Source organism: Protopterus annectens, chromosome 11.part0 (genome assembly GCF_019279795.1).
Source record: "Protopterus annectens isolate FY-2018-M chromosome 11.part0, PAN1.0, whole genome shotgun sequence".
Classification (NCBI taxonomy): Eukaryota; Metazoa; Chordata; order Ceratodontiformes; family Protopteridae; genus Protopterus; species Protopterus annectens.
This window is the reverse complement of record NC_056745.1, coordinates 1,475,334,445-1,475,349,460: the sequence shown is the minus strand read 5'-3', so window position 1 is coordinate 1,475,349,460 and position 15,016 is coordinate 1,475,334,445. Positions and strand designations below refer to the sequence as shown.

At 41.5% G+C, this 15,016-nt stretch overlaps 1 protein-coding gene across 1 annotated transcript in view; it reads left to right on the top strand.

Moving 5' to 3' along the window:
* Positions 1-15,016, top strand: part of LOC122815091 (RNA helicase Mov10l1-like) — a 1,410,002-nt gene that overhangs the window by 1,389,138 nt on the left and 5,848 nt on the right. The window contains exon 18 of the mRNA XM_044087332.1: positions 1,049-1,170. Coding sequence (XP_043943267.1) covers positions 1,049-1,170 — 122 coding nt within the window. The remainder of the gene's footprint in view (positions 1-1,048; positions 1,171-15,016) is intronic.

Here is a 15,016-nt window from a genome sequence, read left to right as displayed (position 1 = left end):
ATGCTCTGGAATAGACTTCCCATACATGTCAAGCAGAGCACCTCACTAGTGGGTGGGAACTACAAAGTTCACCTCGGGGATCACTCCACTGGCTTTACTTGATAGAGACAATGGGAAGTAATGGGCAGCACAATGCCAGGGCACTTCTATGGGCTAGACTTGTAAAGGCTCCAGAGCCATTAGCCTAGTACACACCTATGAACCTATAAACTTATTAATTACTTCATTCAGTAATGGATCTCATACCCTAGAATAGAGCATCCTTCCTCCTCTCTTTTGTAAGTGCCTTCTGTTCTGAAATGGCAGCAAGTTTGCACCCGATCGTTATATCCATTTATTTGTGAATTACCTGCAAGCCTACAGTACTGTCCGATGTGATGTAGATAATGTGATGGTTGTATAATTAGCATGCTAACTTCCCAGTAAGTATAATTTATGTGCTGTTTTGCAGACCCTATCAGATTATTGGATTTATGGATGGTACAGCGATAGTGTTGTTGCCTCTCAGCAAGAGGTTCTCCAGTTCATTTCTCGGCTGAGGTACCTTCTGTGTGGACTCTGCATGCCCTCCCTGCATTCGTGCGGGTTTCCTCTGGGTACTGCAGTTTCCTCCCAGGTTACAAAGATATACATCTGGAGCGTTTCTCCCTGGGCCTCCACTGAAAATTGGCTTCGTTCCAAGTCAGACTTTCACAGTAAGCAAATGTTTAAATAAAATTAATTAAGCAAGGTGAACATGTTGACTCTCGGCGGAGTAACTGTCCTCATGGAATTTTATAGCAGAAGAGGCACTCTCATTGGGATGGTTTGACAGTTGCAGAATACTAATTATGTTTGTACCCTTGCCTAAGGTACTGTTATATGAGTGGAATGTATGTTGTGCTGTCTGGTACTTTCTAGTTTTATTTTATTTGAAGAGCACTTGTACCATAAGATCTTGTCAGATCCTGAATACACGTTTTAAATAAGGTTTACATGTCTGTAGTGACAGAAATGCAAATTAAGCAATGAAATGTACATTTGTATGGCTTTTGTTTTGCCCTAACAGAGCATGGATGAAATTGTGAAGTCTTACAGCAAAGATGGAGAAGATATTTGGCAAGCTTCTCGTTTTAGAATAATAATTTGCACGTGCAGCAGTGCAGGGATGTTCTACCAGATAGGAGTGAGGTATGATCTTAATTTAATGTTACATCCATTTGTATTTTGTAAATGAGGTACAATCTTTGTTGCATTCATTTGTATTTTGTAAGTGAGGTAAGATCATAATTAATTTTGCACACCTGTATTTTGTAAGAAATTTTATTCAGCTTGCCTGCAAACAAGATAATTTTGCAATTTGCACAGTAAACATGATAGACTCCCCTACTTAGGTGGGCTAGTGCTGGTATCTCAAAAGATCTAAGGAAACATTAGCATTCTTGCAGGAAGAGTTAAATAGCTTTTGTTGGAATATCAGAAAGATTATTTTCCTCACGTTTTGTGATGCCAAAAAAAATGCAGTAAGGTTTTCGTTACATTCTGAACTTGAACGATTTAAAAATAGTTATTTTTGTGTAGTATTTGTGGAGTCAGCTTTCCCCTCCCTGTGTTAAATAATGGAACTAGTTTTGCTCCATAGACATGCAGATGTTCATTTTCAACATAGTAATTCATCCATTTATGAGGCCATATGTAAAGTTCCCATTAAAGGACAGAAGTCTTCATTTTCAGTTCATTTGTCATCAGTACCAGTGGCATTACATGTCTGCTTCCTTATTCTCTTGTCTGGATAACTAACTCAAAATTTATTTATTTATTGACATTTGATTACCAGGAAACTCCATCTGGGTAGAAGATTTTCAGCGGAGGCCTGAGGAGTAAAGCTCCAAATTATTACAAAATGTTTTAAGAACAATAATTTTATAATTTTCAAAAATATAACAAAAACATTTGCAGTTATAACAAATTAGATACAACATAGAAACATTGGTTAAGAAATGATACAAGGAGAAATTTTAGATAGTTTGTAGAGAAATTAAAGGTTAGTTAGTCTCATATGAACAGGAATTGCAATAAGAAGTGAGGGAAAAAAAGCTTATGGTATATTTAGAGAGAAATCAGGGAAGAGAATTAGATAGTAAGGCAGTAAGTGAAGAAGGGTGAGTAAGGCGGTATGAGGAATGAAAAGTTCTGGTTCACATTTAGAGATATAGTTTAACCTGAATTTGAGCAACAACAGAGCCAGATTTTAGCTAGGAAGTATTTCAGGGTGTTTTGAAATATGGGAGAGGGTGTTGATGCCCATAGTAATCAAGGAGCCTCAGTCCTCACCACTAGCACCAGTGAGGGGCGTCCACTTTGAGAAGAATACCAAGTACACACACAGTAAAGTGCAATTTCCCTTAAGAGCACACAGAGATCACAGTTAGTCTTGGGCTAGTTTATCCCTTTCTCTCCAGATCCCCAATAAGATTCCCCGCTGGCACAGCTATAGGGTACAGTTCTCAGCCTAGAGGTCAGGCTAAAACCTCCAGCACCCTCTCTCCAACCAGTGCTTTGTGTCCATACCCAGGTTGCTGACACAGACACACTTTGAAATGTGAGTTATATACAAACACACAGACACTCCTGGGGAATGCTGGTACAAGTTCTCTAGCTATGCCCCCTTCTCTGCCCAGGCTATAAGGTAGAAATCACTGCCACCACCCACTAATATTAGCTACTAATAAGGCCCTTACCAAAGGGTGTCCAATGTTACGGTGCAATATTATTATTATCCAATTAGTAAGTATGATGAGCAGCAAGACTTATTGGAGTGGCTTGGACAGTATCACTATATACATGTAATGTACTCTAGAGCTTAAATATCTCTACACAAAACAGCCACAGTTGAAAGGTTTAAAAATATTTAATAATAAATAATAAAAACACAAGACAAATCTCCTCAATTCACCACAGTGCTAGTCAAAAGTTCAGGGATCACAGGAAAATGCTTAAAATAATACTGTAAAATAGTCTGACATAAATATAGAAAACAGCTAGTCTAATCTTACTATTTTTATCTGTTTCTAAGAGAAACAATGTTCTAAATAACTTGCATACGTACAGAGCAAAGGCAGAGTACTGGTGAGTTGATGTTTTCACTTTCAGACTAAATTGAAAATGCTGTAATTCTCTCTCTCTGTGGAAGTCTTAAATTGATAATACGTCACTGCTCACTCATTTTAGATTACATCATTCTTGACACTTCATTGGTTTAATTTTCCATGCTAACAGAAACTCAGAGTTTAACATATCTTTGTAATCTTGCACCTGGTCAGGAAACCTCAGCAATAAAAGACATTATACATGTAAAATCTAGCAATTAACTCTGTTCTCAAAACAATAGAAAGAATTTGCTGGTTCAGACATCACGTCTCAGAGTTTCAGAGCGCACAGTCATACAATGCTTGACTTATCAGTTTTTTTCCAGCAGAGTGCACTGTGGATAAATTCTTGAAGCTCAATACAACATATAGTTTAATCATAGCATGTAGTTCTCTCTTATATTTGTAAAACCAGCCTGTGGATTATATTAATATTTACAAATTGCATAGAATTATTTATAAGATTCTATCTGGCTGGGCTGGCAACCTTTCAGTTTTTCACATTTCTCCCTTCCCTGAGAACTTTTCAAGTGACCCTTGAGAAACATTGCTTGAGAGGGTTAGGGCTATCTGAGAGCCCACCTGCGTTGACATTCCTAATCCCACTGTGGTACTGCCCTAGGCTCCATCTTAGCAACTTAGCATTTTGCTGGCTCTGTGTAACCATTTTAGGGGATTGTGATCTGTAACTACAGTGAATTTCCTTCCATTCAGATGAGGCTGAATTTTCTGCAGTGCCCACACTATGGCTAGACATTCCTTATCTACAGCTGCATTGTATTTTCTCCCTGGATTGCAGCCTATGACTGAGATAAACCACTTGGTGCTCTTCTCCCTCTGAAGAAATTTGGCTAAGTACAGCCCCCACCCCATGGTTCAAAGCATCCGCCTGCATAACACATTCTTCACTGTAATCTCGACTGGCTAACATGGGGGTCCTCGGAAAGCTTCTTTCAGCTTCTGGAATGCCTGCTCACATGCTGTGGTCTGCACTACCTTATCTGGCCTATTCTTCCTTGTCAGGTCTTTGAGGGGACCAGCTGTGGTACTATAACTGGGGGCACATTTTCTGTAGTAGCCTGCAAGGCCCTAAGAATGTCCTCACCTGTTTTTGGTAACAGGTGCAGGCCATGCCTGAATGGCTTCCACTTCGGCAGATTCTGGCCTGATCTTCCCACTTCCCACTCTGTCCCAGGTAGGAGCCTGTCTCAACTCTCGCTTTGTAACTCTTTCCACCTCCCCTTCCACAGGAAGTCTGGCATCCTCTGAGAGTGGTGCATCTCTGTCAGCCTGGGTACTACTATTCACCTCTATCTTTGCAGTCACTCTGTCCAAGGGAACATCAGTACCCACAAACAGCTGTGGCTCACCTTCAGTCGCACTGCTACAGAGCAGCTCTCTCACTGAAGTAACCACCTCACCAGTCCTGGCTGCAAGTATGCAGTCTGACTGGGTCTCCCCCAGGCTACCAGACCCACATGCTCGTCCCCTAGCCTGACTGTGTGTAACTGCATTAATACATGGTACTGCCTCAAAATTCTTCCCTATCAGGATATCTGCAGGATGGTAGTTTGGTACTGCTGTTGTTACAAGACAACCTACTGTTATATTTTGTCCTTCCCAGGCTCCCTCACCTTATGTTCCCCACCTTGCCTCCATGGATATCTGTATGCCACATGGCCACACTGGTTGCATTTAAAACATTTGATACATGAGCAGTACTGGGGTCCCTTCCTGTGCAGGGGGATGCCCTGTTTGCTAAGTATAGGTCTCACTTCTTCCCCAATTCATCTGAAGTTAGCACATTGTCTATCAGCTAACCAGATACTCATGTCCTCAGGCAAAGTGCTAAGGGCTTGTTCCCTCACCAAAGGTCTGCCAGCCCTTCAAAAGTGGTGACCTGACATCCCACTCACCCACCTATGAAAATAAGTGCTCAGTTCAGCAACATATTCACACACACTTTCATCTGCCTTGCATCTATGCTCATGAAACTTTCCTATAAGCTTCAAGTGTTAGCTTAAAAATTCTAGCTACCAATTCTTAACATCAGTATAATTTAAGAAATCGTTGTCTGACAGTTTGGAAAGTAAATTTACAGCTTTACCATGGAGTAAGGGAGTCAGGAACCATACCCAGAACCTTTGGTCAGCATCATACTGTTTACATACCCACTCAAACATATGAATGAAACTATCAAAATGATCCCCCTCTGTAAACTGCGGAAGTAATTTACTGACCTTTTGTGCTTCTGAGGTTCGGTTACTCTCTTCCCCATTACCTCCATGACCCTGGCGAAGAGTCAGCATCTCCTTTACATGCTGCCCTCTGCCTTTCCTTCTCCTCAGCTTCCAGGCATACCAGTTTCTAATTTTCCTCAGCTGTAGACATCTCAGTCTCTCTGCTGCTTGTGTTTCCAAATGCCTAGCCTTCAACTCAAGTCTCTCTAGCTCCAGATGAATTTTTAAGTCCTCTGCAGAAAGGTGAGCTGTCCATTCTCCGAGTGTTATACATCTCCATGGCCAGTCTGATCGTTGTCCTGGTAGCTATTTTCTGCTGCAGCTGTGACCAATGCTGCAATCATGTCTGCCTTTGTCAGATTTCTGTGCACCAGTCCCTTGGTCTGGCACATCCCAGCCAACTACCTCCTTGTCAGCTTGCCTTATTCCTCTTCTGACATGCTTGCCTGATCTCCCTGACTAAGCTAACAAAAGAAATAAAGCAGTTGTGATCTGAACTCTGAATTTTTGCTGCATGGCTGATACAAAAAACACCTTCAGTGATCACTGTACACAAGCTACAGGAATTCACTGTCCACACCACTACAAGCCAAATTAGTATGTGCCAAACAATTAATATGGTGGTGTGGATATCCCACCACTGCCAATCAATTAATATGCAATGCCCATGCACTGGCCCAGTAATCAAGGAGCCTCAATCCTCACCACTAGCACCAGTGAGGGGTATCCACATTGGGAAGGATTACAAGTACACACACACAGTAAAGTACAATTTCCTAATAAACCACAAAAAAGCAAAAATGAAATTGAGCGATCATGAAGATAAAATCACAAACTATTTTATTAGCGCTTTCGGAGTGGTCGGTGCCTCTCCTTCAGACAAAATAGCAAACAATTAAACAGCTTTTTATAAAAACGTATAAAACCAATGATTCAGTCAAGGAAGTAATTAACACTAGACAATTCCTTAAGAAAAGCATTAAAGCCACACTTCGAATGTATGCAAAATGGCAACACAGCAACACAACAAATCAACAACATCACTAAACAAAGTACAATTTCCCTTAAGAGCACACAGAGATCACAGTCAGTCCGAGGCTGGTTTCTCCCTTTCTCTTCAGATCCTCAGTAAGACTCTCCACTGACACAGCTATAGGGCACAAGTCTCAGCTTAGAGGTCAAGCTAAAACCTCCAGCATCCTCTCTGTACAATAAGTGCTTCGTCTCCCTGCCCAAGTAGCTGACACACACACACATGCACTTTGAGATACAAGTTATATACAACAGACAGACAATCTTGGGGACGGCTGGCACAAGTTCTCATGCTATGCCCTTTTGCTTGCCCAGGCTATAAGGTAGAGATCATTGCCACCAACCAGTAATATCAGCTACTAATAAGGTCCTTACCAAAGGGTGTCCAATTTTATGGTGCAATATTATCCAATTAGTAAGTATAACAAACAGCAAGGCTTATTGGAGTGGCTTGGACAGTATCACTATAAACATGCAATGTACTCTAGAGCTGAAATTATCTCTACACAAAACAGCCACAGTTGAAAGGTTTAAAAATATTTAATAATAAATAAAAACACAAGATAAATATCCTCAATTCAACACTGTGCTAGTCAAGAGTTCAGAGATCACAGGAAAATGCTTAAAATAATACTATAGAATAGTCTGACATAAATATAGAAATATCTAGTCTAATCTTTGTATTTTGTTTTCTATTTCTAAGAGAAACAATGTTTTAAATAACTTGGATACATGCAGAGAAAAGGCAGAGTACTGGTGAGTTGATGTATTCAGGTTCAGACCAAATCCAAAATATTGTAATTCTCTCTTCTCTGAGAAAGTCTTAAATTGATAATATATCACTGCTGACTCATTTTAGATTACATCATTCTTGACACTTCTCTGGTTTAATTTCCCAGGCTAACAGAAACTCAGAGTTTAACATATCTTTGTAATATTGTACCTGGCCAGAAAACCGCAGCAATAAAAGACATCATACATGTAGCAATTAACTCTGGTCTCAAGACAATAGAAAGAATTTGCTGGTTCAGACATTATGTCTCCGAATTTGAAATCAAACAGTCATGCAATGCTTGACTTATCAGCTTTCTTCCAGCAGAGTGCACTGTGGTTACATTTTTGAACCTCTGTACAACATATAGTTTAATCATAACATATAGTTCTCTTTTACATTTGTAAAACCAGCCCGTGGATTATATTAATATATACAAATTACATAGAATTATTTACAAGACTCTATCTGGCTGGGCAGACCTGATGGATACAGATAAGGAGTTCCAGGCCTTAGCAACCTTGTATGAGTACAGATAATGTCCAGCAAATTTGCTAGATTTGTAGGCAGGAGTTTTTGGTCGCTGGATCACAGTGACCGACTGGGGACGTACTTGTGTAGAACATTTTTAGTGCTGGACAGCAGACGGATGCTGGATAACTTTATAGGTGATAAGAAGTTGTGTATGTGTGTTAGCTGATGTGGCAGTTGTAACCAAATTAGGCTTTTCAGTGCTACACAGTGCTGGGTTCTGAAAGGGCTGTGTGCTGCAAATTTAGTAACCTTGTTAAAGCATTGTGGGTTCTGAAAGGGCTGTGTGCTGCAAATTTAGCAACCTTGTTATAGCATTGTAGGTTCTGAAAGGGCTGTGTGCTGCAAATTTAGCAACCTTGTTATAGCATTGTGGGTTCTGAAAGGGCTGTGTGCTGCAAATTTAGCAACCTTGTTATAGCATTGTAGGTTCTGAAAGGGCTGTGTGCTGCAAATTTAGCAACCTTGTTAGAGCATTGTGGGTTCTGAAAGGGCTGTGTGCTGCAAATTTAGCAACCTTGTTAGAGCATTGTGGGTTCTGAAAGGGCTGTGTGTGCAAATTTAGCAACCTTGTTATAGCATTGTGGGTTCTGAAAGGGCTGTGTGCTGCAAATTTAGCAACCTTGTTATAGCATTGTGGGTTCTGAACGAGCTGTGTGCTGCAAATTTTGCAACCTTGTTATAGCATTGTGGGTTCTGAACGGGCTGTGTGCTGCAAATTTAACAACCTTGTTATAGCATTGTGGGTTCTGAAAGGGCTGCGTGCTGCAATTTTAACAACCTTTGTTATAGCATTGTGGGTTCTGAAAGGGCTGTGTGCTGCAAATTTAGCAACCTTGTTATAGCATTGTGGGTTCTGAAAGGGCTGTGTGCTGCAAATTTAGCAACCTTGTTATAGCATTGTGGGATCTGAAAGGGCTGTGTGCTGCAAATTTAACAACCTTGTTAAAGCATTGTGGTTTCTGAAAGGGCTGTGTGCTGCAATTTTAACCTTGTTAAAGCATTGTGGGTTCTGAAAGGGCAGTGTTCTGCAAATTTAGCAACCTTGTTATAGCATAGTGGGTTCTGAAAGGGCTGTGTGCTGCAAATTTAGCAACTTTTTTATAGCATTGTGGGTTCTGAGAGGGCTGTGTGCTGCAAATTTAGCAACCTTGTTATAGCACTGTGGGTTCTGAAAGGGCTGTGTGCTGCAAATTTAGCAACCTTGTTATAGCATTGTGGGTTCTGAAAGGGCTGTGTGCTGCAAATTTAACAACCTTGTTATAGCATTGTGGGTTCTGAAAGGGCTGTGTGCTGCAAATCTAACAACCTTGTTATAGCATTGTGGTTTCTGAAAGGGCTGTGTGCTGCAAATTTAGCAACCTTGTTATAGCATTGTGGGTTCTGAAAGGGCTGTGTGCTGCAAATTTAGCAACCTTGTTAGAGCATTGTGGGTTCTGAAAGGGCTGTGTGCTGCAAATTTGGCAACCTTGTTAGAGCATTGTGGGTTCTGAAAGGGCTGTGCGTATTTTAGCAACCTTGTTAGAGCATTGTGGGTTCTGAAAGGGCTGTGTGCTGCAAATTTAGCAACCTTGTTAGAGAATTGTGGGTTCTGAAAGGGCTGTGTGCTGCAAATTTAGCAACCTTGTTAGAGCATTGTGGGTTCTGAAAGGGCTGTGTGCTCAAATTTAACCTTGTTAGAGCATTGTGGGTTCTGAAAGGGCTGTGTGCTGCAAATTTAGCAACCTTGTTAGAGCATTGTGGGTTCTGAAAGGGCTGTGTGCTGCAAATTTAGCAACCTTGTTAGAGCATTGTGGGTTCTGAAAGAGCTGTGTGCTGCATATTTAACAACCTTGTTATAGCATTGTGGGTTCTGAAAGGGCTGTGTGCTGCAAATTTAACCTTGTTATGGCATTGTGGGTTCTGAATGGGCTGTGTGCTGCAAATTTAACAACCTTGTTTATAGCATTGTGGGTTCTGAAAGGGCTGTGTGCTGCAAATTTAACAATCTTGTTATAGCATTGTGGGTTCTGAATGGGCTGTGTGCTGCAAATTTAGCAACCTTGTTATAGCATTGTGGGTTCTGAAAGGGCTGTGTGCTGCAAATTTAACAACCTTGTTATAGTATTGTGGTTTCTGAAAGGGCTGTGCTCTGCAAATTTAACAGCCTTGTTATAGCATTGTTGGTTCTGAAAGGGCTGTGTACTGCAAATTTAGCAACTTTGTTCTAGCATTGTGGGTTCTGAAAGGGCTGCGTGCTGCAAATTTAGCAACCTTGTTATAGCATTGTGGGTTCTGAAAGGGCTGTGTGCTGCAAATTTAGCAACCTTGTTAGAGCATTGTGGGTTCTGAAAGGGCTGTGTGCTGCAAATTTAGCAACCTTGTTAGAGCATTGTGGGTTCTGAAAGAGCTGTGTGCTGCACATTTAACAACCTTGTTATAGCATTGTGGTTTCTGAAAGGGCTGTGTGCTGCAAATTTAACCTTGTTATGGCATTGTGGGTTCTGAAAGGGCTGTGTGCTGCAAATTTACCAACCTTATTAATAGCATTGTGGGTTCTGAAAGGGCTGTGTGCTGCAAATTGAACAATCTTGTTATAGCATTGTGGGTTCTGAAAGGACTGTGTGCTGCAAATTTAGCAACCTTGTTATAGCATTGTGGGTTCTGAAAGGGCTGTGTGCTGCAAATTTAACAACCTTGTTATAGCATTGTGGGTTCTGAAAGGGCTGTGCTCTGCAAATTTAACAGCCTTGTTATAGCATTGTGGGTTCTGAAAGGGTTGTGTGCTGCAAATTTAGCAACCTTGTTATAGCATTGTGGGTTCTGAAAGGGCTGTGTAACAACCTTGTTATAGCACTGTGGGTTCTGAAAGGGCTGTGTGCTGCAAATTTAGCAACTAGCATTGTGGGTTCTGAAAGGGCTGTGTGCTCAAATTTAACCTTGTTATAGCATTGTTCGGGTTTTCATTTTTGTGAATCCTGCAGCTTGGTAAGGGCAGGGGTACCATAAAGAAGAGTGGGGGAAGACATGAGTAGTGCCAAGTGTACTTTTAGTTAAGTTGGTGAGTGAGTTTTTGGCTCTGTTAAGGCATCTCTATTTTTTGATGGGGTTTTTTGTATATGCAGGTCGAAGGTTAGATTATCATCCATTATCACCCCTAATCATTTGCTATGAGAAGTGTCTTCAGTGGTTGTATTATCAAGAGAGAGGCCTTCACATTTTTTTCCTGAGAGGGATTTGGGAGAAAATAGTAGTAGTTTGGTCTTTTTTGGGTTGAGCATGAGCTGAGTTTTGAAGTCATGTTTCAGTGGCTGTTAAAGCTTCCTGAGTAATTTTTTGGAGGTGTCCTGTTTTAGAACTGTAACAAGTTCTGACACACCCCAGCGTAAAGTTTCCTGGGTCAACTAAACTGTACATGACTACACAGGCAGGATCTCTTCCTTCTATGATCTGTTTTTACAGATCAGCACATCAAATACATTGTCATAATAAGGTGGCTGGTCATGCAGTGGATGCATTTGGAACTTGCAGGCAGATACTTCGACATGTTTACTCTATTTCACCTGTCAGAAGGCATGTGGGCTTCTTTTCTTTAAGAAATTGTTACTATTTAAGTTTGGTTCACAGTTGAGTGTAATTACATCAAGAAAAATCCTAGCAAGTACATATTTTGGTGGGGTTTTATCAAAGGTACTTCAGCCTTTAAGCTGGGATGCAGTCCTCGTGCACACTGTGCAGTATTTTCCAATGTTTGCTGATTAAAGACGACTTTTTGTCCTCCCTTGATTAAACTACACAAGACCTAAAACATAATCGGACTATCTTAGCCAAACTCAGCCTACACAGCTCCTCATTGCTCTGGTTTCAAGACTACCTATCCAACTGCCAACAAGCAGTTAAGTGGCATAATTCCCTTCCCTGTCAACCCTTTTCCCAGTAACAGTAGGTGCACCACAGGGATCCATACTGGGACCAGTACTGTTTAATATCTTTACAAACACCCTCCACACCGCCACCCAGCAAGATACAATAGTCTAATATGCAGATGATACTACACTGATCTGCTGAGCACCCACACTCCAAACACTCCAGACTAAAACCCAAGAGGCCTTCTCCAATATCGAAAACTGGTTAAAAAACACACAACTAATACTTAACCCCAAAAAGACTCAACTTATGCTTTCCACCCACCAAAACTATTGAGTCTTCTGGTCTTTTCTCTATCAGTTCTGCCAATAACACACAAATCTCCCCAGTATCACCAGTATCACAAGCTATAACACCCAAATCTCTTCAGTATCACAAACTAAACTTCTTGGTGTAATACTTGACCAAAACCTAAAGTCCGACAAAGATATAGCACAAATTATATCCAGAGTCCATAAAAAGACTTGGAATCCTGTACCGCAAAAACTAACCAAAAACACCAAAATTACTATATCCAGAACTCACCTTCTCTCTACATTGCTTTATGCATCCCCTGTATTAACAAACCTTAACAAGACAGACTTACACAAATCATCCATGTACTATAATAGCTAGATTTGCAACCAACTCTAATTTCTGCTCCCACCACTGTCACTCACTAAAACACTTAGGTTGGCTAGAACTCGCCAACTTACTAAACTATAACCAACTCACCATGGCTCATTACTTGCTGTACCACCCAAACAAGATTCCTGATCTCTCAGGCTTACTCAACTTTTCACAGTTCTGCTCGCCAACTAAGATCCACAAACAAAGCCCTTCTTGAAGTAGCTAAGTGTAGACACAGTGCTGGTGAATCTCTCTACTCCTACACAGTTGCAAAATCTGGAATTCTCTTCCACCAGATATCAGATTGCAAAACAGCAGTCCCATTTTTAAAACCCAGTTAAAAGCCCACCTCAATCTCATATGGCAATGTACCTGTACTGACCATGGCTAGCCCTACTACCACCATTCAGATAAGTCTTCCGCTGGGACTACTCAAAGGTCAAACGGACATAAAAAAAACTACCATAACGAATTGTATTTTTAAATGTATTTATATAACTGTATATATTACTGCACTTACTTAACCAAAGCATTTGTGCTTTTCCCGCCTTTACTGTAACTAGTCTAGTCAAGATACAGATTTCCTGTATCCAGGACTGTATGTAAGCTTCTGAGCCCCCCCCCCAAGCCTTTCTGTGTTGGAGAAAACCCTTCTAGCTTATCAGTGGGAAGTGATAAGCACTAGTTAGCCTATCTACCACAAGAGGAGTGGTTTCTGGCCCATAATTTGTAGTTTATTGGGCATTTGGGCAGTTTTTCCATCTCTTTCAACTTTCTGGTTTAAAAGCCTACGTTGCACTTGTTTCCCGCCTTTCCTGCAACTAGTCTAGTCCAGATACAGATTTGCTGTATCCAGGATGGTTTGTAAGCTTCTGAGAGGTGCCAAAGTCTGCTCTTCAATTTTTCCCTTAGATCTGCTAGTTCTCTCCTCTCCTGCACTTTTACTAGCTTATTAGTCTAGCACTTTACCATACCAGATGTCTTGTAGCAAATATTGTAGCACACACAAGTGCTACCAGCACTAAATGTTCTACAAAGAAACAGCTCCAGTACTTATTATTAATGCCCACCCTTCCAGCCATGTCTAAAGGTCAGTTCCCTGAGTTTTCTCCTATTATCCTGGTGAGCTTGAGCATTCTGAGGCAATGTAGCTACTGCCTCATGTACACTGACAACCCTCTCCTCTTACCTCCCAACATTCAGACTTGCGAGAGATGCACTTGTATATCCAAATTGGAAGCCACGCACTCTCCAGCCAAGACCGGAATCGCTGGTCAAGAGGAGAAGGTCAACACTTGCACCACACCACATGGAACACACAGCCCTCCAGAACACACACCAGCACTGCCTTCACATATAAACACAAACCACTCGCCCACCTTTGCGAAGGCTCTCAATAAAAATCTACCCAAACAGCAGAGCCCTCCAAGGCATAAATGCACTTGACCACCACAACACAACACTAACCACGAGACACAACTCTCCTAAACAATGTGCCACTCAAAGCCCCTAAGGCAAAACAGAATGCCCAGCACACTAGTCATAGGTGACTTGATAGTAAGGCACACTGATGTCCCACTCCTAGGTTGAATAAGGAGAAAGTAACAGTCATCTGCCTGTCAGGTGGCAGAATCCACCACATAACGCACACACTCGTGTCCCTCAACAACAGGTGCAAATATGACACTGTCATTGTACATGTGGGTGTGAATGACCAGAGATGTACCTCCCAGGACTACATGAAGAGAGACATGGAGGAGCTCTCGGATTATGTAGCCCAGGCAGGTATGACCCTAGCCCTGAGCAGCATCCTACCATCACCCAGAATGATACCATAGTACAAACAGAAAATGATTGATTTCAACAATTGGCTAAGTTTCTGGTGTCATTCTAAGGGGATCCAGTATCTGCCTGGGATGACATGATTGATAGACCACGATGCTTTGCCAGAGATGGCCTGCATCTGTCACCCCTAGGCTTCCGGATATTGGCCAAGGTTATTGCCACCCCTATAGTGCCTTTTTTAGGTGGTGTTCCAAAGACCAAATTACCGCTGTAACAGCTACAAACAAATGTAATCTGAGGGTCATGCTGCTCAACGCTAGAAGTCTAAATCTCAAAATGCACTTACTCAAAGCACTCCTTAAATTAAAACATCAACATTTGTGTTGTAACAGTGATCTGGTTCAAGACAGCAGAAAGCACCCCTGCACTACTAGGCTATAACTCATTCCACACCTTTCGGCCCCAGAACTTGCATTTCACCAAATGCGATGGTGTTTCTATATTCATAAAGGATGCGTACACCTCCAGATTGGTAGCCCAGCATAATGCACCAGAGATACTTCAGGTGCAGGTAACATTGGGTAAGACAGCAATTCAGGTCATAGCCTGTTATAGGTCCCAACCATGTCCCAAGACACTCGCTCCACATTCCTACGCACCCTGGAGAATATTAGGGTCTAAACTTATCGCACTCGTACTGGATGGCTTCAAATACCCCTCCATTAACTGGGAAAACTACTTGTACCAATACACTTGCCCAACCTTTCCTGGAATTCATTAATTTCACTGCCCTGGACCAGCTCATTCTTAACCCCACTAGAGGTAGCAACATCCTTGACCTGGTCATTACTAACATGGGCGACCATTGAGAAACTAAACCCCCCACCACCACCATGAAAAACTTTAGGCTCTTTAGAACAGAGGTGGCTAACTTCATGGCACCCATGCAAATAGAGAATAGTTGCACAACTGCCAAATCATACACCGATGCACTGTATGAACATGTACACAAA